General features: G+C 46.1%; 3 protein-coding genes across 4 annotated transcripts; 1 reads left to right on the top strand and 2 right to left on the bottom strand.

Moving 5' to 3' along the window:
• Positions 1-1,379: 1,379 nt before the first annotated feature.
• On the bottom strand, positions 1,380-5,219 carry LOC311345434 (uncharacterized protein). Of its 2 annotated transcripts, XM_084469833.1 has the most exons (7): positions 5,108-5,219; positions 4,863-4,966; positions 4,554-4,595; positions 2,786-2,899; positions 2,573-2,611; positions 1,868-1,948; positions 1,380-1,736 (listed from the first exon to the last, which is right to left on the bottom strand). In XM_084469833.1, exons 1-7 carry the CDS (start codon positions 5,121-5,123, stop codon positions 1,692-1,694), a joined length of 441 nt encoding a protein of 146 aa, XP_084325959.1. In that variant the 5' UTR covers positions 5,124-5,219; the 3' UTR covers positions 1,380-1,691. The 2 variants fall into 2 exon arrangements, with proteins under 2 accessions (XP_084325959.1, XP_084325958.1); XM_084469832.1 differs by lacking the exon at positions 5,108-5,219 and having other exon boundaries at positions 4,863-5,026.
• A 2,788-nt stretch (positions 5,220-8,007) lies between these two features.
• On the bottom strand, positions 8,008-13,998 carry cetn4 (centrin 4). Its single transcript, XM_084469365.1, has 5 exons — positions 13,897-13,998; positions 12,811-12,969; positions 12,022-12,150; positions 8,933-9,070; positions 8,008-8,241 (listed from the first exon to the last, which is right to left on the bottom strand). Exons 1-5 carry the CDS (start codon positions 13,897-13,899, stop codon positions 8,152-8,154), a joined length of 519 nt encoding a protein of 172 aa, XP_084325491.1. The 5' UTR covers positions 13,900-13,998; the 3' UTR covers positions 8,008-8,151.
• A 608-nt stretch (positions 13,999-14,606) lies between these two features.
• On the top strand, positions 14,607-16,439 carry bbs12 (Bardet-Biedl syndrome 12; the record flags this gene model as incomplete). The annotated part of the gene is made up of 1 exon (XM_084469158.1): positions 14,607-16,439. One exon carries the CDS (start codon positions 14,607-14,609, stop codon positions 16,437-16,439), a length of 1,833 nt encoding a protein of 610 aa, XP_084325284.1.
• Between the last annotated feature and the right edge of the window lie 9,982 nt (positions 16,440-26,421).

The raw sequence follows: 26,421 nt of genomic DNA, 5'->3' as shown, positions 1-26,421 counted from the left end.
TGGGTTGGTTAATGGATCCTCACCTTGTGTGCCGAATCCATCCATGGATTGACCTTACCTCAATGTCTCCGCAGGTCTGTTCCATTGCCTGCAGAAGAGGCATACGGGCATGTGGTTGCCGGTCATATACACGCCATCTCCAAGCCAAAAAAAAAGTATTCTATAGGGTTTAGAAATGGCGAGTAATGGGGCAAGTATACAACATCAAATTGATTATGGTTGGTGAACCAGTTCCGGACCTGATCTGTCCTGTACAGTTGCATCATGAAGTGCATCTAGAAATGTGATGATATGTTGGGTTTTGTAGGGACCTATTTTTGCATGATGGTGCAGTAACCCTTGAAGGCTTATGGCGGCACACAATGATATATTTCCCCTGCGCTGCCCCCGGACGTGCACAATTGCCCTTTGGCCTTTTTGTAGCTGGCTGATTGGTGTTCAGTTTTGTAAGTAAGTGTTTTCAGGTGTTTATCAAAGTATTTTCAATTACCCAATGTGTTTTGTATTTTTAATAGTTGTGTTTTCCCAATGGTACACTGAGATTTGTATGTCTTATGTATGAAATAGCGTGTCGTGTGCAGGAGCAAGTGTGTTGCAGAAAGGAGCAAGTGTGTTGCAGAATTGCAACTAAAGTGCAAAGCAGCACTTTTGTTTAAGGTATAGTAACAAAAACTTCAAGTAGTGTTACTTTGGTCTAAGCATGTGTCTATAGTGTTCAAGCAATGGGCAAAAACTGTAAGACCCAAATAACAATCCACATACTTTGTTTACTACTCCGGTAACATTAACACATCAACTCAGATTTGCACACAGAGTTTAGTATGGTATCAGCATTTATAACTATAGCTTTTTAGTTTATTTTGTAGAGTGCATTTAGATGGCAGGCGTTTGGAGGCAAAACGGGAGGTAAACTCGCGAGAATTAGGCTGGTTTGGCGAGATTAAGAGGTTTGCTTATTGTCATGCAAGAATCCTCCACCCATCACCTGTCGCCAGGGGGCGCCATAGAGCTACACCAGGATAGTCATGGTCAGAAACAGATCATTTTAGATCATGTATAATTGATGAAAGGACAAGGGAATAAACAAATGTTAGGGTGTTCGAGGACCTAATGAGCAATACAAGTTGTGACAAATTAATTAAGGACCATTTTAACATAAATGATTGCAAAATAAATGAGCAATAGGGAAATATTAACAATTTAAATGGTGAAAATAATAATGAGGCGAATTATACTGTACTGAAGCAACCACAGAAGCAGATCCATTATGTGACTCAGTATCCAAAACAAGACAAAGGCTTTTTTATTAAATAAATTATTTATTTGTAAATAAATTAATTACCATAAGCGGTAGAGAATAATAGGTTCTTTAAGAACTAATAACCAAGTGTCCACACATTCTGTAAAAAAAATGTAATAAATAATTAATAAATTAATAAATTAATTAATAAAAATAAATATAAATAAGTAAAGTAAAATTAATCAAATAAATATTCATATGACAGAGGGGTGCAGATATCTGGCCTATTAGTGAGAATACATTCTTGTGAGCCGCTGTTAAATAAAACATGTAAAGGTCGATGAGATCTGGTGGGTTAACTCCGTCCTGATTGGTGGTTTCAGCTCCGTCCTGATTGGTGGTTTCAGCTCCGTCCTGATTGGTGGGTTCAGCTCCGTCCTGATTGGTGGGTTCAGCTCCGTGTTGATGGGCCGTTTGCAGACAAGCTGCTCTGTGCCTGTAGAGGACAGCATCATGGGTGGATCGTCAATCCCACCGAGGTGGAGTTGATTTAAGATAAGTGGTTCAGCCTAGTGCTGCTGTCTAAGCCCCCTGAGGTCATAGGGTCACAAGGCCATCTCCCCTTACCCTCTGGAGGAACAGGGTCAGCTGGTCGACAAGCTCCGCCTTCGTCCTGGGGAAAGAGTCGCAGGCCGGACAGGTAGGAGCCTGAGGGGAACAGACGGACCCGGTCACTAGGGGTACGACCCCTCACCCCTCAGTATCAACCCCTGTTCATACTGTACTGTACTGTAGTTCATTTAAGCAATAGATCACGACAAGCTGTGGAATGTTCTCATTATACCACAGTTAAGGGGCGTTGTTCAAGTCGTTAGAGTCATAGACACCCTCAAAAATGTAGTCCCTCCCTCCAAGGTGTGCGGGTTGCTATGCAACACACTGTAGTGTCCTTCAGAGAGAAGGCTAGAGACGGTAGCTTTGTTCACCGGCAATTTAGCCTACTATCAAGCCGTTCACTCACTGTATGCCTATTGCTTTATAACATTTCCACCCTCTCCAGCAATCAACATATTTTTAGGCTTCAGTGAACTATGCTATTGCTTTTATATATAAATAAACAACAGTTCAAGTTAGGCGCGGAGTGATACAGAACTCTGTAAACTGAATGGGCGTCATAGCTGTGTGTATACGCTCATTATACAACAGTTGGGAACCAATCAGTTCGCTTGATTTAAGCCACCCGTTTTATAAGTTTAGTACAACCTGTTCATACTGTACTGTACTGTACATGATGATAACAGTGCGTGAGGCTGGAGGTGGGGCGTTACGTACCGGGGCGGGGCCAGGGTCTCTGCACCGGACACCATCCGCCTGGAGAGAAACAGGAGGGCGGGGTTAGTAGGAGGTAAGTGTGTGTGTGTGTGTGTGTGTGTGTGTGTGTGTGTGTGTGTGTGTGTGTGTGTGTGTGTGTGTGTGTGTGTTGTGTGTGCGCGTGTGTTGCGTGCGTGCGTGCGTGTGTTGTGTGTGTGTGCGTGCGCGCCTCACCATCAGTGTGCTCTTCAGACTGCTGAACAGCAGCGTGTCATCTCTGGGTCGCTGCGCCGTGACGTTCAGCAGGTTGTCGTGGAAGCAGGCGAGCGCCGCAACGCAGCATCCCGGCTGTGGGGACGAGAGAGTCACGCTGATCAACGATAACCCCCTGCAGCCCTACGCACCGAAACCCAGAGCCGCTTCTCCACTTTCCTTATGCTCAAGCAATCTTTCCGTGCGCTTTCCTGATCTTCACCAAACTCTACGGAGAAAGCCCCTGAATGCGTCGCAGTGAAACGTGCTCCAACGACACAGGACGCGCTTTCGTTTAGACAGTGCTGCGTCCGGGAGGAAGCGTGTGGTGAGTGTGTGTGTGTGTGTGTGTGTGTGTGTGTGTGTGTGTGTGTGTGTGTGTGTGTGTGTGGTGAGCTGAGCGTGCTGAATCATCACATGTAACGGGTGAGAGTGCATGATATAATGAAACAAGAGGCTGCTAGATTAGTCAGTCAGTCTGACAAGAAAGCCTTCTGGTGGTTTACCAGCAGCGAGCAAAACAAACCGTTCCACTGATTACTGCCATGATGTCGTTCCTCCCCTGGTCCATTTCCTCACCTTAACAGCGACAAACCCTTACCTTAACTTCACCCCCATAAAACCCTTACCTCAACTTCACCACCTTAAACCCTTAACTAATATAATCTACACAGAAATGCACCTTAACTTAACCACCTTATACCCTTACCTTAATGTAATTAACGCAAACATTTACCTGAACTTCACTGCCAAAAACCCATATTTCAACTTAACCAAAACAAACCCTTATCTTTACTTAACGCTCACCTGAACTGAAACACCTTTTCATATCGCTTACTTCACACATACAGGCGCATATATGCTCAGTATACCCAGGTATACAGATATAAATTAAGTCTAAATGATGAGCCATACTCTATTGAAATCAGCTGTAAGCTCCAGACCTCCTGAATCACCCTGTGGGAGCTTGGAAATGTCTGCATGTAAAATACTGATACCTAAACGTACCCACCTCTGACCTACTTAAACTGAACTGTCTCTAACCGTATACCTAACCTTAACCTTCTCTAACTTAATACGTGAACTTAACCTTCTCTAACCTTATACCTAAACTTAACCATCTCTAACCTTATACCTAAACTTAACCTTCTCTAACCTTATACCGAACATAACCTCTGTATAGTTTACCTATTAAAACTATATTTTTTAATGGAATAATTAAATATATACTGTACTTATTATATATATATATATATATAAGTAATTATAATAAGGTAAAGACCATCAACTTATTAGTAATTCAATCTTGAATTATAGCCCAATTACATTTGGTGTTTTACATTCTGTAATTGTACTCTCAATTATGTATGTATGAATACTGTTTTAGCTCATTATTGTCCTCTTCTTTTAAGAAATAAACCATTTGATAACTGATTGATTATAAATAGGTTATTGATTATTCAACAATAATTAAGATAGCTTTGTAAATCTCTGTTAAGACTCACTGACTGTCAGCCAGTGTGTAATTAAATCATTTGTTTAAAGGTAATTATCAAATCAAATATCAGGTTAGGCCTATTATATACAAAGTGATAAGTGTCTTTATGTACTATTATTATTACTATAACCAATCTGAGCCCATCTCCCCCTCCACTGTAAGATACAACCGTCAAGTTATGATATGACTTCAAGCGTCTAACATATGCAACGAATATCCATGACTCAGATCTGCATCCGGCTGAGATCTTACCTTGATAATCAGCAACGAATGGATCGGTGCGGAACCATCTCCCTGCAGAACAAGGAGAAAGACACTCTGTTAGAGCCACTCCAAAACAAAGAGAAAGACACTCCAAAAGAAGGAGAAAGACACTCTGTTAAAGACACTCTGTTAAAGCCATTCCAAAACAAGGAGTAAGACACTCTGTTAAAGACACTCTGTTAAAGCCACTCCAGAACAAGGAGAAATACACTCTGTTAAAGACACACTGAAGCCATTCCAAAACAAAGTCAAAGAAACGGACAGACTTTGAAAAACCCTTTCAAAGTAAGAGAGTACCTGTTTGCCGGCGGGGGTATGGAAGTCCTTGAGCTGGACCTGCGTCTGCGTGATCTTCCTGGACACGAAGTCCCAGTGTCTGCTGGGCGCCCCGCGCACCGCCACTGCCACGCAACACAACAACAACACAAGCAGTTGCATGCTGTCAGATAAGAGGAGTTGAGCGTACTGGTGCTGAGAGACTGGTGCTGAGAGACTGGTGCTGAGCTACTGGTGCTGAGATACTGGTCAGGTGTGGGACTTACCTGTTTTTATAGCCATCCCGGCCGGAGCTGGAACACAGAAACCTGCGACATCGTCGTGAGCTTTTCCACCGGCAGTCCCCACGACGCGCTACGAAAGTGGAGCTCCTCGTGCACGGGCGCTGCTGTGTGTGAGTGCGTTCGCAGACAGGAAACGAGAGGAAGACCACACACTTCCCATTTTCAGTTTGAACACACTGCGCCGTGATCTCACCGTTGGTGGGGGCTATCTGGTCGATGGGTGATAGTGTGATAGTGTGTGTCAGGGGGACCACCTACACATACTGACACACAGAACAAGTTCAGCAGGACATTATGATTGTGAATACATGAGTCCCTCCGGCCGGGTTCCATCAGAGCCCGTCTACGGAGAGCCTTGGCACTCAGGCTTGGCAGCCTTGAGCCCCATTGTATCGAACTTGGTTGCAGTTCCATTAGAATTCCACTGGGGGGTGATCGAATGAGTGCAGATTGAATGGGGGCCTATGGGCGATGAGGACCTGGGGGGCTGTAGACCTGGGGGTGGGACGGGGGCCTACTTTAGACCTGTCCTTCTTTAGTTGTGCTCATTGAGTATCATTGGTCTACAATTTACAATTGATTTTATTTATTAAACTGAACCACAGAATGAACCTCAGGGACTCGCTTTCTGTTCCCGAGAGACTCTTGGATACTTCAGCCGAGAGGACAAGCAGAAGTGGTCCCTCTGTTGATGAGAGGCGCCGGTTCCGTCTCCTCTCTCTCTCTCTCTCTCTCTCTCTCTCTCTCTCTCTCTCTCTCTCTCTCTCTCTCTCTCTCTCTCTCTCTCTCTCTCTCTCTCATCACAGCTCAGTCTGCAGTCATGGGAAGAGAGAGAGAGAGAGAACTCCCTCTGAGAGACCCAGGACAGCGACCGCAGGTGACCAGTGACCCTTGAAGGAGTGCCCAACAAAACCCACTGGAATAACCAGAAACATAACGATAAGTTCGGCTGTTAATAATGAGGGATAAGGTAAGGGAATAAGGGAGCGTGGAGACGGGGGGGTGGAGGGGAACCCTGACGCACGCACCTCAGGGTGACGGAGCGGCAGCCGCGGAAAGAGAAAATCCCTTTCTCAGAGGTGTGCAGGGGCTGAGTGGAGAGCCTCAGTAGGTACCGTCCCTCCCTCCTCCTCGCGGTATGACTCGGCTCCCCGGGGAGCCCATCGGGGTCCGATGGGCGTCGAGGTAGGGCTGTGGTCGGGCACTTTCTCGCCCCGCTGCTGCGTCACGCTCTGATGAGACTGAGGTGTGTAGGAGGAGGAGCGGGGCAGCGGACCGGCCCGGCCCGGCCAGGCCGAGCCTCCAGCTGAAGCTCCTGGAGCCTCATATACATATATATATATATATAGTAGTATAACATCACACGTGCAGGACCGTGTGGTCACGGTGTGACTCTGTGGCGAGAGCGGGCGAGACACGGCAGTAGTAGAGTAAAGTAGAGTAGAGTAGTAGAACGAGGTGAAACTGGGGTTACCATGGTGAACACACATCTGAATGAAAGAATGACTTGTGAAAAAAAGATTTGTTTTTAGAAACATCACATTTACATTGAGGGCATTTAGCAGAGGCTCTTATCCAACACGACTTACAATAAGTACTTTAGTCAGAAGAAAGAGAAACAATATATCGCTGTCGATGTGAGGGGGAGGGTTATTGGAGTATGATATTTTGGTTTATTTATCACACAATTTTGATGATGTGCATTATTCAGCATTGCTGTCAGTCAGGTGTGGGGAGTAGAACTACTTCTAGTACTGCCGTCTGTAGGCCTACGGTCTTTTCCTCGCCGCGGTTTCCTCTCTGTCAGAAGTCGCATTTCCGTACGCAATCGCATGCGGTGGTGCTGCAAGGTGCTTTGGATAAGAACGTCTGCTAACCGTCCTGAATGTAAATGTAAATGTAACATCTTTAGTTGACGTGCAGAGACAAATCAACCTCTTCATTCAACACTACTTTACAACTCCCGTTAAAGACAACATCCTTGTTTCATCACTCACAGAGTTAGCAGTGCAACATTCCTGCGATGGAGTCCAACATGTTAGGGTTATGGCACTAGATGTACAGACACTCATCTTTCCACTGGTCTATATTTATCCGTGCTTGGATCAATATGTTGACTGTAGCGTGTTACAGGGCATGACATCACGGCGACATCTTCTTCCATGCTGTCTGTGGAGCACTTGGCTGTACTGTTTGACACATGCCTCTTTGACCTCGAGCTGCTAATGTCCGTTCATAAAATGACTGAACACTTTCACCAAGTGTAACGGATGCCAACTAGCCTGGGCTAGCTGGCCTCACACCCCTAGCCTTAAGAACGCTTCTAGCCGCTGAGTTAGAAGCCTGGGCTTTTAGCTCAGTGGTTAGAGCGTTTGACTCCCATGCCGGTAGTGTCGTAGTTCGAGAAGTGGCAGGTTCGAGACCCGAGAGCGGTCTAACTGCTCTCTGCTACACAAGCTACTCATCTCGGCCCTTCAGTCATGTCACTCTCTCTGGGCGTGTGCTCCGGGCCGTGATCAGCAAGCAGTTTTCCACAGAGGAGCTCACACTCGACGAGGGGCCGGATCTCAGCAGAGGGGGAAACCATACCGACCAGAGTGAAACTGAGCTGCTGAGATGAATCACTGACCCAGAGTTAAGGGTAAAGTTCAAAGCAGTCGCTTCTCTAACCAGTGGCCGCTCAAAGCGCTTTACAATACTGCAGTGTCAACCACGCAGGGCGTCGGCCAGCTCGTCAGGAGCAGTCAGGGCGAGGTGCCATTCTCAGGGACACCTCGACACTCAGCTTAGGAGAACTAGCAACCTTCCGGTTCCCAGCCAACCCGCTCTACCTCCTGAGCCACATGCCGCCACAAGACTTAAACACGGTGACACCAGAGGAATACTTTGGGAAACATAAATAACTTTATTCATGTTCGATGCAAAATGACGGTACAAAAACATGGAGGACGTATCGAGATGTATTTACAGGCGGCGTCTGCAGGTTGCCATGGCAGCAGGACGGAGGGATGGGGGGGGGGGGTGTGTCAGTACAGACTGGTCTTCTTCATGATTCTCAGGAACTCCTGCTCGTTGACCTCTCCGTCCCCGTCTCGGTCCGCCTCGTCAATCATCTCCTGAAACCACAGAACCACATCAGATCCAGCACCAGAGCTCTATTTAGAGATATAGATATGCATTTATATCGAGATATGGATATAGATATCCATATAGATATCCATCTATAGCTATCTATATATCTTTAGCGATAGAGCCACATCAATAATGATATACATATATATATATATATATATATATATATATATATATATATATATTGATATACATCTATCTATCTATCTATATATATCTATATCTATATATAGATATATATCTATATATATATATATATATATTGATATACATCTATAGATATATTGATATACATCTATAGATATCTATAGATGTATATCAAAATATATATATATATATATATATATATATATATATATATACACAAATCCCATTCCTAACAAAGTGATTACTAGTAGTGCGTCTGTCTGTCTGTCTTTCTGTGAGTGAGCGAGTGACAGAGAGGGAAAGTGAGAGTGAGTGACAGAGAGGGAAAGCGAGAGTGAGTGACAGAGAGGGAAAGCGAGAGTGAGTGACAGAGAGGGAGAGGGAGAGAGTAAGAGTTAGAGTTAGAGTGAGAGTGAGGGTGAGGAAGAGAGGGTGATTGAGTAAGAATGACTGAGTGAAAGAGAGAACGAGTGAGAGAGAGTTTGAGCGAGTGAGGGAGCGAGTGGGTGAGTGAGTGTTTTCCTGTACCTGGAGCTCCTCGTCGGTGAGGTTCTCCCCCAGCTCCTTGGCGACCCTCTTCAGGTTCTTGAAGGAGATCCGCCCGGTGCAGTCGTCGTCAAACAGCCGGAAGGCCTTCAGGATCTCCTCCGTGAAGTCCTTCTCGCTCTGGGGGACATGGGACAGCGCGTCACACAGGTCAGATATATAGGCGGCATGTGGCTCAGGAGGTAGAGCGGGTCGGCTGGTAACCAGAGGGTTGCTAGTTTGATCCCCGGCTCCTCCTAGCTAAGAGGTAGTGATAAGAGGCAGCAGAGAGAGAGGTCATGTTTCCCCGAAGCTCCACTAGGCAGTGGAAAACTTAATTCTTCATTCAGGTCTACTTTATTTTATTTTATTTCAGGATCATAATACCTAGTACCTAGAATATATAGTTTGTTTCCGTCGACCTCCATCGCTCGATTCAACAATACATTTTGGCACTTTTTATGACTACCGGATCAGACCGCAACAAAAGCCTTGGACTTTCCTATCGCCAACATGCCTCTGTACTTGGATGTCTCAGGCATGGAGACCAGGAAATGCACAGACTGCACCAAACTGCAACAGACAGTGGCTTTATTTGAAACGAGGCTAGCAGCATTAGAAAAATGCAAAGGACTCCTCCAGGAGACAGTGCCGATGGGTGAGTTTGCTGAGCTAGCTCAGACAAATACACAACAAGATGATCAAAGCTACACTGTATCCTTCCCGAAGCTGGACAAGAGAGCGACAGTTCCAGCTGCCTCTCACTGGCACAGAGTCGGCGCTAAGCCCAAACAACATACCAAAGTGAATCAACAAATTCACTCGACGCCAAATGCTAAGCTTCCCAAAGCTAAAGTAGCATGTTTCGGCCAGATTAGCCAATCACTAAAGTTAACCCTGCCGCTGAAGAACCGGTTCCTGCCACTTCAAGAGTCCACGGACGCGCCTGCCACCCATGCACCCCTGAGCCCCGAGATGCGTCCGGACGGAGGGTGCGGACAGAGACGGAACAAGAACCAGTCACCACGGAGGCGAGCTGTGCATGCGTCTGCCACCGCCACCTCAAGCCAACAAGGGCCCATCTCACAGAAAGCAGATGAACCAGACACTCTGATTGTAGGAGACTCAACCATAAAGAAAGAAACTAGCCACAATTATATTGTAAAACCCCAAAATCTCACAGGTTATTGTGCATGTAGGACTTAATGATATTCGAAGAGAACAGTCAGAACTTCTGAAGAGGGATTTCACTGAAATATTGGACATACTGGACAAATTACACATTAGGTCATTCATCAGTGGACCCATACCAGCAGTTGACAGGGGAATAAACAGATTCAGTCGTCTACTTGCACTGAATACATGGCTTTCCAGAGTCTGCAATGAAAGAGGAAGGGGCTTTATTGACAATTTCAACTTGTTCTGGGGGCGCAAATAACTTTTCAGAGCAGATGGCCTACACCCAAACAGGTTAGGCTCAAAACTGTTAGGGGACAATCTTCTCTTCTCGCTCTCCCACAAATCTACCCTGCCACGGTCTGACACACAGGCCACAGTCAGAGCACAGTTTGAGAAGAAGCAAGACTACAGTCTCCCCTACACATCTACTGTGCCACACACATAGCAGACAGACCACAGACCTTGAAGAGAGACAACAGCCCGCCCAACGCCATCGACACCATGCCTTCCCCCATCGCAGATGCTGGCTTGGCGAGGAACGGCCATGCCCCTCCTCTGCACTCCCCCATCGACGATGACCTCCAGCACTCCCCCATTGACGATGACCGCCAGCCTCATCTCTCCCATAGCCACAACAACAACTCCAGTTCCACTGTCTCCTCCCTTTATGATTTTCCAGATTAATTTAAGAAATTGAAAAATGTTGGCATCAAACTTGCATCTGTGTCAATGATACCATCGCCACAGGCTGTTAACACCCAAGCAGAGGGTGCCCCAGCCCGCCCCCTGTACTGATAGTCCTGATTATTACTGAGACAAAAAAGGGTTCAGCCGTAGACACAGTATGAAGGAAGTTTCGCATAATCTGCTGAACCCAAGGTTGCCTATGTCAAAACAAGGCAACTTTTGCATTCCTGCTGTAACCACTGAGAGATTAAACAAAGGGAAACAGACGCACTGCTAACCTCACAAATCTCATACCTATTCCCTCCAAACCAAAATCAACCTTAAAGCCTATCAATAACACCATCAGGATGGGTCTACTTAATGGTCTCTTAATAACAAATATTTTTTAGTTAATGATTTTATTACCACTTCTCAACTGGATTTTATGTTTTTAACTGAAACATGGCTTGAACAGTGCAACCGTTCTGATAGAGACAGCTCCTCCCAACTATAATTTTTTTGATGTATGTAGATCTGGAAAAAGAGGTGGAGGGGTTGCTGCTATATTTTAAAATGTATTTCAGGGGAAACAGATGTTATTTGGTGATTTTCCATCATTCGAATACCTTTGTGCTGTATTGAAATGTTCCCCCAGAGTTCTCCTATTAATTATTTACAGGCCACCCACATACTAACATATAAAATTTTTACTTATCTATTATTTTCTTTTATTGTACGACAATGTTTATATGTGAAGCACTTTGAGTCTGCCTTGTGTATGAAAAGTGCTATATAAATAAAGTTGCCTTGCCTTGCCTAGCTGAGTGTCGAGGTGTCCCTGAGTGAGACGCCTCACCCTGACGAGCTGGCTGTTTCCCTGCGTGGCTGACTCCGCCGTGTGTGAATGTGTGCATGAATTGGGTGAATGTTAGGCAGTATTGTGCAGCACTTTGAATGACCACTGGTTAGAATAGCGCAGTACAAACGCTTACAATTGACATGTTTTGAAGTGGTGAAGCACGGGACACACACACATCTCATAAACCCCCCGATGGGACGCAGCCTGCTTTCCCGTTTGAGATTTTGAGATCGGCTGAAACCACGAAGAGCTGAGAGAGCAGACTGAGGTGTCTGCAGAGTCCGAGACTAAAGCCCTGGAGGTTTTGAACGACACTTATATAGCGGGGGCCTCCTACAGAGGCCCGGATAACACCACATTTAACCTTGAATCCCAGCCACCCGCCTACCATCTTGGGGGTCATCATGCTGAGGAAGTCATTGAAGTCGATCATCCCTGATCCCTGCTTGTCGATGTCGGCAATCATCTTCTTGATCTCCTCTTTCTTTGGCTCGAAGCCGAGCGCACGCATGGCCACCTGGGGGGGCGGGGGGCACACGTCAATCAAACACCACTTGTCAATCAAACCCCACGCGTCAATCAAACACCACACGTCAATCAAACACCACGTGGGAACTCACTGTCAACCCATGTAAGCTCACCAGCTTCCGCAAAAGACTCAAGACTCATTTCTTCAGAGTTCACCTGGAGACTCCCCCCTTACCCTCTCTAACTCACTTATTGTATGTTTGTACCTCACACTCAAAAATAGTATGTAGCACTGTGTAGCATCTTATCCTAGCTATCTCTGTTGTATACAGGGAATGGGTTAACCTAGTGATTGTTAGTGCTTGGCACTTGGTTCTATGAACATCCTTACTGTACCGACAGAGATATATTGTTGTTTCTCCTTCTTCTGATAAATGTACTTATTGTAAGTCGCTTTGGATAAAAGCATCTGCTAAACGCCCTGAATGTAAATGTAATGTCTGCCTCAGCAATAACTGGAGAGAGGGGAGATAGAGAGGGAGAGGAGAAGGGGGAGATAAGAGAGGGAGAGAAGGAGAGGAAGAGGAGAAGGGGGAGATAGAGAGGGAGAGAAGGGGGAAATGCCCTAAATGTGATGTGCGGGTGAGCGGAGAGCAGAGCGGTGAGTGGTGAGCTGAGCGGTGAGCTGAGCGGTGCGTGTGGAGCCCACCTTGAGCTCCTTGACGTCGATGGTCCCCGTCCCGTCCGTGTCGAACAGGTCAAAGGCCTCACGGATCTCCTGCTTCTGCTCCTCCGTCAGCTCGGGCTGCTTGTGGGCGGGCTTCTTCCGCTGGGCAGCGGCGGGGCTGGGCTTACGGTAGCCTGAGGCCTGGGGCAAAGGGAGACAGGGGCTTACGGTAGCCTGAGGCCTAGGGCCGAGGGAGACGGGGGCTTACGGTAGCCTGAGGCCCCGGCAGCCGGAGAGAGGGGCTTACGGTAGCCTGAGGCTTGGGGCTTACGGTAGCCTGAGGCCTGGGGACGAGGGAGACGGGGGCTTACGGTAGCCTCAGGCAAGCAGCTCGGGCTGGGGGGGGTGGCTGGGCTTACGGTAGCCTGAGGCTTGGGGCTTATGGTAGCCTGAGGCCTGGGGCTTACGGTAGCCTGAGGCCTGGGGCTTACGGTAGCCTGAGGCCTGGGCAGAGGAAGAGAGGGGCTTACGGTAGCCTGACTAATATGCGATGCTTCGTGTCATATTCGTAGATCCTACTAGAGACGTTGCAGTTTGTAGTTGGTGGTGATCTAACTGCTATGTGTCTAGACGGTCAGAGAACAGAAATGTTGTGAGAACAGGAAACCAGATGTCTCCAACCAGCCACAGACAACAGTTACCTCAATGGTCCCACATAATGTGACTTACTGTCATTAGGGTGTCTCGGTGGTGTATGATACCCTGCAGGTGGAGCAGGACCAACTGCAGGGTGTCCTACACCACCTACACCCTCTACAGCCTCTACCCGCTCTACCCCACCTGCAAGGGGTCCTACACCACCTGTAGGGGGGGTAGGACCCCCATTCAGGTGGTGCAACCCCACCTACAGGGGGTGTAGACCGGGTAGACCCCCCCCCACCCTGGACAGGTCCCCCCGGACTGATCCGTCAGGATCAGGGACCTGTGCGCGGTTCCGCCACACACAAAGTCTCGCGTTAGCTCAGCTCGAAAGTTGTATTTCAACTTTTCCCCCTGGTTTGCTGATCGGTTTACGGATCGATAAGAAAGAAAGCGTGTAGAAAGTGTGACTAAACTAGAGATATTCACCATTTTCCAGTTCTCCGTAGTTCGGGATCGACCGTCTTGAGTTCACTGCGTTGTCAACAACGAACCTAAGCAACAACAACCGCAAAGTTTGCTTTGTCTCGAGTGACAACCACCCCGGCCAATAGGAGGGACGGAAACGAGAGGATTCCCTCCGATCGACCAATGGCGAGTACGAATAGGGCGAGCGTTGGTGTCCGTCCACCAATCGAGATGTTCGTTTCCGTGTCGCCTAGCAACAGGCACAGCAAGCGCATGCGCAGAGCGTCGTCGACGCAGCGGAGTTGCAGACGTGCTGATCTGCGTCGGGAGACATTATTATTATTATTATATTATAATGCTGTAGAGTACGTTCATCCTCACTGTTTTATGATGAATGAGTGATTGTGGAACAGAGGACTGCTTTGGGACCGCAGCAGAAAGGATGAGTGCATTCATGCATTCCTGTTATAATCAGATCAACAGATTAATGTGCAGATTAATGCGCAGGGCAGTGAGTGGTCTAGTGATGTGTTACCGGCTTCCTTGCAGCTATAACTTTACTTTGTTTAATTTAAACAAACAAAAAGCTGTTATTATTTCAAATACCCAAACCAATAGTTGATGCAGAGAATCGAAACGGTTAAGTTGCACATGTTTGCGTACTATTTACTGTAGATCAGAGCACAACAGGTCAAGGTAAAGCATGTTATGACTGTAGGGGACATACAGTCATGTTCTCCTCCAGTGGAGTGACGAGGCAGCAGCAGCACCTCGGGCTGCAGAAGGTGTCGGCGCTGGCCGGGCTCGCCCACTCCTCCCTCGGACCCTGCAAGTCCTACAAGCTGATCCGGGAGGAGGGGAGCGGCGAGGCGGCGCTGGCCTGCTCCTGCGTCCGCCTGCTGGAGACCCTGGAGCTGAGCTGTGCAGTGGGCCAGCTGGTCGGCGAGACGGTGCGGGCGCACCACGGGGTGTACGGTACCGGCGCCGGCTGCCTGCTGTTCATGGCCGGGGCGTGGAGCCGCGCGGCGCTGGAGTGCCTGCGGAGGGGGGTCCCGGCGCCGCGGCTCGTCAGGACCATGAGCGAGGGCTTGGACGTGTGCCTGCGGGCGTGCGGGAGACACAGCGTCCGGTTGGAGCTGGACAACTGCACGCCGGCGCCGCGTCCCCCCGCTGTCTCCACGCAGGCGGCCGCCCGCACTCACCCAGGGAGCATCAAACTGAGCCACAGCAGACACTTCGGTGGAGCTACGGCCGCTAGCACTACGGAGGCGCTAGCGGCCCCGGCTCGGAGATACAGAGACCTGGGGCCGGCGGCGAGGGCCCTGAGCCACGGCTGCGCCCGCTCCATGGAGCTGGTGTTGCAGGCCGCCCTCCTGCAGCAGGACACCGTCCCCGGGGCGGAGGCCTGCTGCTCCGCCCTGGACCTGGGGAGGGTGGTGACTTGCGTGGTGCCCGGTGTGTCTGAGGACCAGGCGTGCGTCCTGCCGGGCTGTGTGGTGCGGCTGCCGGCGGAGAAGGCCATGCTGGCTCAGCGGCTGAGGGGCCGGTCTCTACGGACGGTCTTGCTCACCGGAGACCTCTGCGTGAGGTACCGCCACCTGGGCTCCAGGAGACCCCCAGGGGTGAGCCACGTGGCGGACTGCCTGGACCCGGGGGGGTCCAGCGGGGAGGCCCGTATCCTGGCCACCCTGCTGCGGCTGGGCGTGGAGCTGGTGCTGGTCTCGGGTGCGGTCAGCGACACCCTGGGCCCCCCCTGCCTGGCCCGCGGGGTTCTGCTGGTGGAGCGGGTGCGGCCCTCGGTCCTGAGGGCCCTCGCTGGGGCCGCGGGGGCCGTCCCCGTCGCCTACGCCTCCCAGCTGAGCGAGCGCTGCGTGGGGACGGGGGCGACTGTGACCCCCTGGAGGGACCTGGGGGAGCAGCAGGCGGTCTGCGTCTCCACACGGGCCCCCGGGGGCCTGGCCACGGCCGTGCTGACGGGCTGCGTCCCCGCCCGGCTGCAGGCGCTGGAGGACGAGTTCTGGGCGTGCGCCCACCGGCTGCAGCGGGCCCTGCAGGACGGGGCCCTGCTGCCAGGGGCCGGCCTCATCGAGATGCTCTGCATCCACGACCTCCAGGAGCACGCCCGGCAAGGGGGGGCGGAGCCTGAGGCCAGGGCCGGGGGAGGCCTTTACAGGGACACGGTCCTGATTCTGATGGTGGAGGCACTGACGGACTACGTCGCCACAGTGACGGCCAACAGCGGACTGTGCTCTAAGCTCCAGGCCCGTAGGCTGGTGGAGCAGGAGGTGGAGCGGCTGGGGGGGGTGGTGGGGGATGGGCGGTCAGGGGTGCTGCAGGGGGAGACGGGTCTGGGGGAGAGGGGTCTGGGCGGGCCCTCGGGTGGTCTGGGCGGGGTCTCGGGTGGAGCAGAGCAGAGCAGGGTTTATGATAACATGAGTGTGAAGGTGGAGGCGTGGAGGAGAGCGATGGACCTGGTCCTTCTGGTGCTGCAGACGGATGCAGAAGTCATTACGGGCGTAGACCCGGATTCCCTGAGGTCTGAGACAGACTTAATGCTGCTCTGATGTCCGTCATCCTACAGGGATACTTTTAATATGCAATTGCCCTTTTTTTTTTTTTTTTTTTTACAGATTTCTACTAAGCAAAAATGTGACTGTATATTTGGAAAAATACTGAAATTGTATTTTATGTATTAATAAACAACTAAAGGGAATGGATTAATGCGTAATTCTTCTCGATGTGTCTCACATTAACCAATTTGTTTAAGTCAGTGAGGACACTATTGCATGTTGTTGTCGTTCCTATAGGGGACACTTGGGGGCGACATACTCTACATGTGAATAAGAAGCAGTTCTATTCCCGGCTGGTTTAGTAGAGCGGTGTCACTATTACTCTTCTTGGCGAACTGACCGACGCGAACTGATTCATTCAAACGAATCATGAAATCCACCACTATTCGACGCTTGCTTCGGTGTGGAAATAAGCACGTGACATATGACGTCCGAAGCAGAAACGGTTTCGTTTCTTGAATGAACAACCTGACTGGTTCACGATCCAATCAGCTGATCGATCCATTCTGACAGACTGAGACGTTTTGAATTTGAGCGCCGACACGTTATAAGTGCTCTAAACCAGTGGTTCTCAAACGGTGGTACGCGAGCGTTCTCTAGTGGTACGCGGAGTATGAACGATTATTTTTTTTTTTTAAGTTGAAGCAGAGCTGGGTTCACCGTAACTCTCACGGGTTCACCGTGTGACACACGCTTTTGCCTGCTTACACACACGCCACACATCCAACAACAATAACAATCCTGATCGCTCCCCCTCAAAAAACTGAGGGGGTCTCTCATATATCTGAAGGTGTCTGCCATATTTGGCATTGTAATTTCATCTTAAACAACGCTCATTATCCATCCCCGTGCGGTCTTACCTATTATTAAATAATAAAAAAATAATAATTATAAAAATATATATAAATATATATAAAAACAGATTTAAAAAAAGATATTAAAAAAAAATAATTAAAAAAAATAATTCTATAAAAAAAATTATGAAAAAAAAATAATTCTATAAAAAAAATTATGAAAAAAAATTATATATAAAAAAAATTACATTAAAAAAAATTTATATAAAAAAAATTATATAAAAAAAATTAAAAATTAAAAATGAAAAAAAAAAAAAAAATTGGACCTGCGCACAAATGTTTTTTTTTGACATGCGCACGCGCATCTTTTTTTGGACCTGCGCGCGCATCTTTTTTTTGACATGCGCACGCGCATCTTTTTTTGGACATGCGCACGCGCATCTTTTTTTGGACATGCGCACGCGCATCTTTTTTTGGACCTGCGCGCGCATGTCCAAAAAAAGGACATGCGCACGCGCATCTTTTTGGACATGCGCACGCGCATCTTTTTTTGGACCTGCGCGCGCATGTCCAAAAAAAGATGCGCGTGCGCATGTCAAAAAAAAGATGCGCGCGCAGGTCCAAAAAAAGATGCGCGTGCGCATGTCCAAAAAAAGATGCGCGCACAGGTCCAAAAAAAAACATTTGTGCGCAGGTCCAATTTTTTTTTTTAATTATTTTTTTAATTTATTATTTTTTTTATATAATTTTTTTTTTTAATAAATTTTTTTATATAATTTTTTTTTATTAAATTTTTTTTTTTAATAAATTTTTTTATATAATTTTTTTTTATTAAATTTTTTTTATATAATTTTTTTTTTATATACATTTTTTTCAAAATATATTTTTTTATATATAATTTTTTTTTCATAATTTTTTTTACGTTTAGACGTATCATTTGTTTATCTACATAGGCATGGTTCCCGAATGGTCTCCTACGACCAGTTCAGTAATGCATTACATTACTGGCGTGAGATTCTGTAGAATCTTGTAATGCATACATAGCAGGGTCCGCGGGTGTAAATGTTGACTCTGGGGGGGAGGGGCAGTCTCTTACCATTCTTTTAATGGTAAGAGACTGCACGGGGATGGATGAGTGTTGTTTAAGATGAAATTACAATGCCAAATATGGCAGACACCTTCAGATATGAGACCCCTCAGTTTTTTGACTTTGCCTTTTTGGAAGCTCGGTTCCCTCTGGCTCCCACGTAATTCGAACACTGATTTATACATTTGCAGGGCATGTTAAATAAGTGCGGTGTAAAACCTAAGATAATACCGTTAGCACCTACAACTTGTATTTAATAAGCCTAAATTGTTGTGCTGTGTCCTGATTGGCTGAAGAGAAATAGCCACATCGTGCGTTCTAAAACTGGACCCGACGATTTGACATGTTCAATCTTTTCCTTGCAACTTGCGACGACCAGTTCACACTGCTGCAACCTTTCCCCTGCGACGTCCCAAAAGAGTCTCGTTGCGTCGCGAATCTTTGGTCTGAACTGGTCTTAGGAGACCGTCTCTGTGGTATCAATGATGAATTTACCTTAACATGTTCGCTGTAACTGTTGTAATTAGAATAGTTGGTTGAATAATGGACTAGGCCAACATGGACGCAAGCTAACCTAATGTGCTATGATGATATTGCTTTTGATAAGGGTGATGTGTACCTTTTTCTAAATATTGTTATGTTTAATATATATATATTTTTAATTTAAATTTAAATATGGTATCACTATTAAAATGTGACTATATGTTTCTGTATACAAATGTTGTATCTCCTGTACATGTTTGTATATAATCGTGATATTATAGCAGAGACACTATAGAAGGACTTTGATTATAGTACCTGTGGTGTAACTTTGGTGATTTGGATACACTGTGACCCCAAACACACTCATGTGTCTTGGGGTGATTGGGTGATTGGCAGGCGAGCCTATAAAAGGCCGCTGCGCCCTGTGACGCATCACGTACAAGGAACACGGATGAAGGGCTAGACCCGAAACGTTTCCCCTTGTTTATGTGTCCTGTAATTGTTGTTTCGGCTTTTAAAATACTTTTGGAACTTCTCAGCCCTAGTGCGCGATCTCCCCATTCTTCACTTGATAAACACTTAAAACATTAGTTTGCCAGCTGCTGGTCAGAGATGACTATGGGCATCAAGAGAATTAACATGAAAAAGTTCAGTGTTAAATTTCACATGACATGTCATTCACAGCTGCTAGTCAGTGATCAAAGTGTGAATTTCAAATTCAACAATATGGCCAAATATTCAGGTATAACTTGAAAAACATTCTGCAGTTACACTTATGCTAGAACAATAATCCCTGCTCAGATGCATCTAAAATACAATTTAAGACAATAAAATGTGTGATAAACACTTAAAACATTAGTTTGCCAGCTGCTGGTCAGAGATGACTATGGGCATCAAGAGAATTAACATGAAAAAGTTATGTTAAAATTCACATAACATGTCATTCACAGCTGTCTTGACACGTATGGCTTCACAGGTCTAACTTGAAAATACATTCTGCATTAACATTTTGCTAGAACAATCAATGTAGCAATGTAACAATGTAGAAAAATATAAATAAAATAAATCAATGTCAAATTTCACGTTGCCTTATTAGCAATAACTACATAACTTACAAATGGGTGTAACACACATTTTACAAACTTTTGAGTTATTAACCAGCAATTAGTCTGAGAACACAACACAAAACAATTAACAATTATGTAAACAAATTTCACAGCTGCTAATCAGAGCTGACTCCAAGAGGGAAAACCTGTTTCTTTATTTCACTTTTCTTTTTGCAACGTTTAGACAGGACAAAGCTTTTTCTTTAGAGATCGCACACAGAGCATTTTGGGCCATTATCCAGGAACACGTGTTTCAAAGGTGTACTTAAGGTCCTCCAGATAGGAAATATTGAGTGCATAAAGGAGGCCGAGAAGGTAGGCCATGGGAGTATCCGGAAGGTCCTTTACTACTATGGATTCCTCTAAGATGAGTGCGATGTTTTGGATCTTGGGGGATGAGGCTTCAGCCACACAGGACATACAGAATTCCCACAGTGACTCCCTTGGCAGCCACGTCATCTGGATCAGTTTCCTGTTTGAGGACATTAAGAAACATGATTTTCAATTCAAACTCACATCACATACTACATGTCTTGTAGGGAGCCAGGCATCTCAAATTGGATTGTCATATCCAATATGAAGTTGTCTGTCATTTTAGCTTTGTTGTTGAAGGACCATTCCGGTGTATACTGATCCATATCCCCGTCATTCAAGCCTATCTGGTGCTGTCCATGGGAAAAATGAGAAAATTTGTAAAGCTGACTTAATGTGGTATTCAATAACACACAAGTTTAAGCAAGCACTCTGATTGGTCAATTCCCATTCTAGAGTGTGTTTAAATGCCTGGTGAAAGAAAGAAATAATGTGCCTAATTACAGAAAGTATCGCTACGCTAACTAGCTGAAACTACTTTCATGAGCCTAGTTTCCATAACAACGTTCAACTGTTACATTGTTTCACTTGCGCAGTAGGAACGAGGCGCTTTTACTATAGGAACTATTTTCTGATGGAGATGAACTCTGGCAGAAAGCTTGAATTTGAGGGCAAATTAACCCACAATATGAAAACATTTTACAATATTGTTGATAATGAAGATGGTTTGTGTTATTGATTTGCAATCTTACACTCGATGGTGTTCTTGAATGTCATTATTGGTACTTGAAGCACAGGACTTCGGAACTCGGCGCAAGCGCCTCGTTCCTACGGCTGTGCCAATGATATTCAAGAACGCCATCTTGTGTAAGATTGCTTAAAAGAACCGATCACAGGTGGCCAGAGTAGAATATGTGACATCCTCTATCCCTCAGCACAAGTTCTTCCCAGGGCCAGAGCCGTATATAGAGAGAGTTCCGCCAACTCTGTTTAGAACGTTCAGGACAATTCTGTCGTGGATTGGTTCAAAGGTAGTCACGTGTTTTGTGTACGCCATCTTACAGACCAAACATTAATCAATCGTCATTACCATGCTATCAAGGCAAGTGCGACAACTTACAAGAGAGGAATATATATCTGTAATATCATTACTTTTCGAAAGAAAATGTCGTGTTGTGTAGCCTATGGTTGCTCTCTAAGGCCCGGACGTGGTAAACGTCTGCATCATTTCCCTCAGGACCCTACTAGGAGGAAATTGTGGGAGCAGAGGGTCAGAAGGATGAACTGGAAGCTGAATAATTTTTCCTTGTTGTGTGAGGTAAGTACATTTCTACCATGGCCTTTGTAAAGAAAACACATTTGGAAAATATTATTGTACCCCATCAATTCATGGCATGCTTCGAAAAAAGTACTAACCAAAGTGAATTTGATTTGAACTTAGCCTAGTAGTGTTAAGCTACACGATGCTCGCTAGCTCTTTGCGCCTTTTTTATGCTAATGCTAGCACTGAACTCCGGGACAAACAACCTGCATCTGCCGTCTGTATTTTTCCACCAGGCTCTTTTATGCATAAGTATGCACTGGTTAGATGCCATTCTGTGAAAATCTATGCAATTTTTAGAATAATGACAACTATTAATACTACATCATTGCAAGGCTAGCCTACTTGACGTGCTATCTTTCTGCACTGCCGCATTTTACCCTGCATTCTTTCAAAACACCGGCTGCATTGTCTTTGTTTATGTTCATGCATGTCAGAAAGATTGTGATTAACTTTGCACGGAAATCATGTGGATATATTGCAAACAAATGCCCTTTTGCAGCATTGCTTGGTCAACTATTTCTCGAGTTACAGATAATACATGGTCAGTTCATGTTTGCTGGAGAGATTTATGTTACTCTTGTCTAGAGTCTAGTGCAAACAGCATGGTGCCAAAGCGCTTATGTAATCCATGCAATAACTATGCATTGGTTAGATGCCATTCTGTGAAAATCCATTACCATCATTTACTTTCTCTTTGAAATTGCATTAAAATGTCTGACTCCGTTTGTAGGACCACTTCGATGAGACACAGTTAGAGTCACAAAGCTGATGGTGTTAGGAAGCTCAAGCCAAATTCCATCCCAACACTGTTCGTCTTTACCCCACCGACACCGCCCAGCAGACCCACCAAACGAAACGGACTGAAGATGAACCATCTCTGAATGCAAACATTCAGAATGTATTCAGAATGTATTATACGCTATATAGTGTAAGAAGTAAAGATATTAAAGATTGTCTAATACAAAATGTATACTTTTACCGTAATATTTGAGATGTTTTAATGGCTCTTCCCTGATTTCACTGTTGATATTTTAATATGAATATTGAATATGAATTTTCCTGTTGGAGGATCTTCCTGAGAGTCTGTTGTTTAAATGTTGTACAAATTATTGCGTACTGCTAGGATTTGAATGCAAACATTCAGAATGTATTATAAGTTATAGTCTAAGAAGTAACCAAAGTTATTTTTATATTGCTAACGTCTGATTCATTTTTTATGAAAGAGAAAACTCTTTAATTGATAAACAAAATCATACGTGTATGGTCTTTTTTCCCTTGGGCATTAGTCATCAGTCAGACTTTTAACAATAGACACAGTCTGATCATGACACCTAAGTAGGCTACGAGAAGGGTTAATTTGATGTTTAGGGGAAATATTTATAGTCTGGATTAAAATAAATAACCAAGAAGTTGTAATTTTTAGCCAATGTCTCAATAAGTAATCGTAGGCTACACGGCGACGGCTATCGGAGAAGGTGAACGCGGCTCCACTGATAGGCGATCAGGGCTCCGACCTATTAGGTCGCATATGCAACCTAATTTCTTAAGGTGTGAGTTAAAATTTAATGAGGTCGCTCCGGTGCTACTTGCAGGAGGACGAGCAGATATGAAGCGGTCGATAGTAGATTATTTTAAGAAGGAAAATGTCTCGGAGGAGGAAACAAATGAAGCTGTTGTTGGTGCTGGAGAAGGGTTAGCAGAGGAAGCAAAAATAATCTCAGATTCTTATTCTGAAGAGGACAGTGACAGGTTGGCGAAAGAGGCGGGGGGCAGTGGGGAGAAAAAAAAAAGTATTGTTTTCAACAAAAATGGCTGGCGCAGTTCCCGTGGTTGCGTTATGAGGGACAAACCATGGTGTGTGTACTGCAGGACATGTGGCCTGTCCGTTGCAGGCAAAACACATTTTGTAAATGGGTCTACACAATTCAAAGTTCAGTCATTAAAATTACACAATGAAAGCCAAAAGCACAAGACGTGCAGGGACCGCTGCATCACATGAAGCTCCCAGTCTCTCCCCACCTCATTTAATCGGATAGATGAGACCAATCGCTCGGCGGAGAATGAACAAATGATCATCAAGTTTAACACTGCCTACAACATCGCTAAAGAGGAACTCCCGTTCACAAAATGATGAAGAATAACGGACTGAACGTCAACCCCACATATTCCAACTTATATGGAATAACTTATTACAAGTTATAGCAGACACACTCAAGGGAAAGACCGCTGACAAAGTCGCATCCGCCCCCTACCTCTCGTTCATGCTTGACGGTTCCACTGACAAATCCACCAAAGAGTGCGAGATTATATATGCCCGTATCGTTGAAGATGGAAAACCAATATTCTTATTGGCCATATTGTGGTTGAACATGGCCATGCAGAAGGTAAGGAGTGTGTCTCATATAGCCAAATGATAATAACTATATGGAAAAATGCTCTATAGGTTAATTATTATTTAATGCCATCATGCCCAGGTATCTTATAAAAACACACAGAATTGTGTGTGTGTGTGTGTGTGTGTGTGTGTGTGTGTGTGTGTGTGTGTGTGTGTGTGTGTGTGTGTGTGTGTGTGTGTGTGTGTGTGTGTGTAAATATAAATATTCCATGTTATGTGCTTAATTTAAGGCGTTTATCTATCTTTATTTTTATTCTTTATCTATTTATTTGTCAATCTTTCATAAACATAAGGTCATGTATTAATAACACGCTTTACAAAGAAAAATATGGTGCTACCTAATTTGTTTTGGTGCTACTAAATGAAAAGCTAGGTGGCACCAGTGCTACCTGTCAAAAAGTTAGTCTGGAGCCCTGTAGGTGATGTAGGCATAATTGTCTGTCTTCTCGAGACGTTCAACGTGATATATTTGTAAAAGCGTTTATATTTTAGCAAAGTATGAGAAACCTTTTAACATTCACAAACAGTTTATGATGATAATGAGCGATTTGTTGCAACATCCCATCTTCGTTCCATTGGCAGACGTTGTACAGTGAGCTGACTTGGGTCTACAAGATGGCACCCATGATTTCAGTTGGCAGAACTCTCTCAATATACGGCTCTGCCCAGGGCTATGTGATGCACCCGCTGCAGAGCAGCAATCACACCTCCATCATCAAATTTGCTGCTGCAATGGGTTGGTGCACCTGATCAGCAGAAACAACAATCAAATGGGCCTATACCTAAAAAGGAGCCCTATGAATTATAAGCCATTTAAAAATTTTCACTTTGAGGTTTTCTAACATTAAGTCGAGTTCCCCTAGCCTCCCTATGGTCCCCCAGTAGCTAAAAATTGCGTTAGGTGTAAACCGAGAAGTAGCTATCTTGCGCCGTCTTTGAAAAAAGGATCGCTGAAACGCTTCGATTTGGCTTCCGGCCCCATATGACGTCATATGGGGCCATGTTACCTCCCCTTTCTCTGCTTGGCCCGCCCAGAGAATTTGGCCCGCCAATGAGACAATGAGCTAGGACCGTGCGAGCGCCACATGTGTGTGTGTGAATACACACTGTAACGCAAGTGTTCTTTGTTATTTGGATAACCGTTCCGCTGTTGGTGTAAAGGCCCAGTCACACCCTACGGTAAATACGGATACGGACGCTTTTGTCTGGTCCCGGAGGTCGTCCGTCAGTGGGTCCGTCGCCTCTGAGCTTACGAATCCGGAGTGCTCCGGACAAACCGGAGCACTACCACCGGAGATCGAGGCGGCAGTAGAGGCAGAAGTCCCAACCACGAGAGTAGTAGGCCTATAATAACTGATATGTATATATATTTTGTATTTAACGTTTTATACTTATACTATATACTTGACCGTATAATTTTATTGTACACCTGCTTTGGCAATGCAAATGTATATTTTTTATGCCAATAAAACTTTTTTGATTTTAAATTTTGAGCAGAGAATCTGCAGGTTGGTGAGGGGTGCCACATGCCACCTCCACGTACACTTTGTGCCGGATGACACAGAGCATAATCATCTCCTCTACAGATACCATGTTTGCGATTGTCGATGCCGGTCATTTTATACAGACAGTCACTGCCCTCTAGAGGTTGTTTTGCGTAACATCCATAACACTGAAACCGGACGGAGGTATGAAGGGTAATCCCGGAGACAACGTTTAGTACGGACGGACAAATTTCGTCCGGATCCGGAGGTATGAGGCGGCCTTCATGGCGCATAACATGCAACACAATAACGCAAGCTTGCATGTAGCTCCCATTTGGTGAAAAGACTAGACTGCGTCGGGTTGGTTGAAAAGGAATTGGGAACCGCGACATGGAGGAAAAAAGGATTGTTTCCTAGGATTGTCCGTCAGAGCCCCGCTGTAGCGGGCAGTGGGGCTGGGCGGGCAGCCCCGGGGTTGGCCAGCGTTCAGCAGGTAGCCCCGGGGGTGGCCAGCGGGCAGCGGGGCTCAGACGGACCGCTGCCGTGCCGTGGCAGCAGGGCTGGGCGGGCAGCCCCGGGGGCGGCCAGCGTTCCGTGGGGCTCCGACGGACAATCCTGGGCAACAATCCTTTTCTCCTCCATGTCGCGGTTCCCAATTCCTTCTCAACCAACCCGACGCAGACAACCCCGGGCAACAATCCCCTTCTCCTCCATTTCATTTCTCCGTTGAGTCTGTAGCCTACTTAATATTGACGTGGAAGTGGAAGAACCAGAGGCGTCTGAGAACCCGTCGCAGTCGTTTGAGATTCATAATATCATACGGAGGCGCAAACAGCTTTTGACCATGATAATATATATTATATAGATATCTAAATATAATATGATATTATTTAGATATAGAGCTCCAGGACTCCTGCCGGAGCACCCGGAGTGTTCAGTGTTCCACTGTAAACACTAGCGCATGGTACCGTGGCTGCAAGCTGCTCAGGGC

This window comes from Micromesistius poutassou, assembly GCF_964030765.1.
Source record: "Micromesistius poutassou genome assembly, chromosome: 6".
Taxonomy (NCBI): domain Eukaryota; kingdom Metazoa; phylum Chordata; class Actinopteri; order Gadiformes; family Gadidae; genus Micromesistius; species Micromesistius poutassou.
This window is presented reverse-complemented; position numbering and strand designations above follow the sequence as displayed.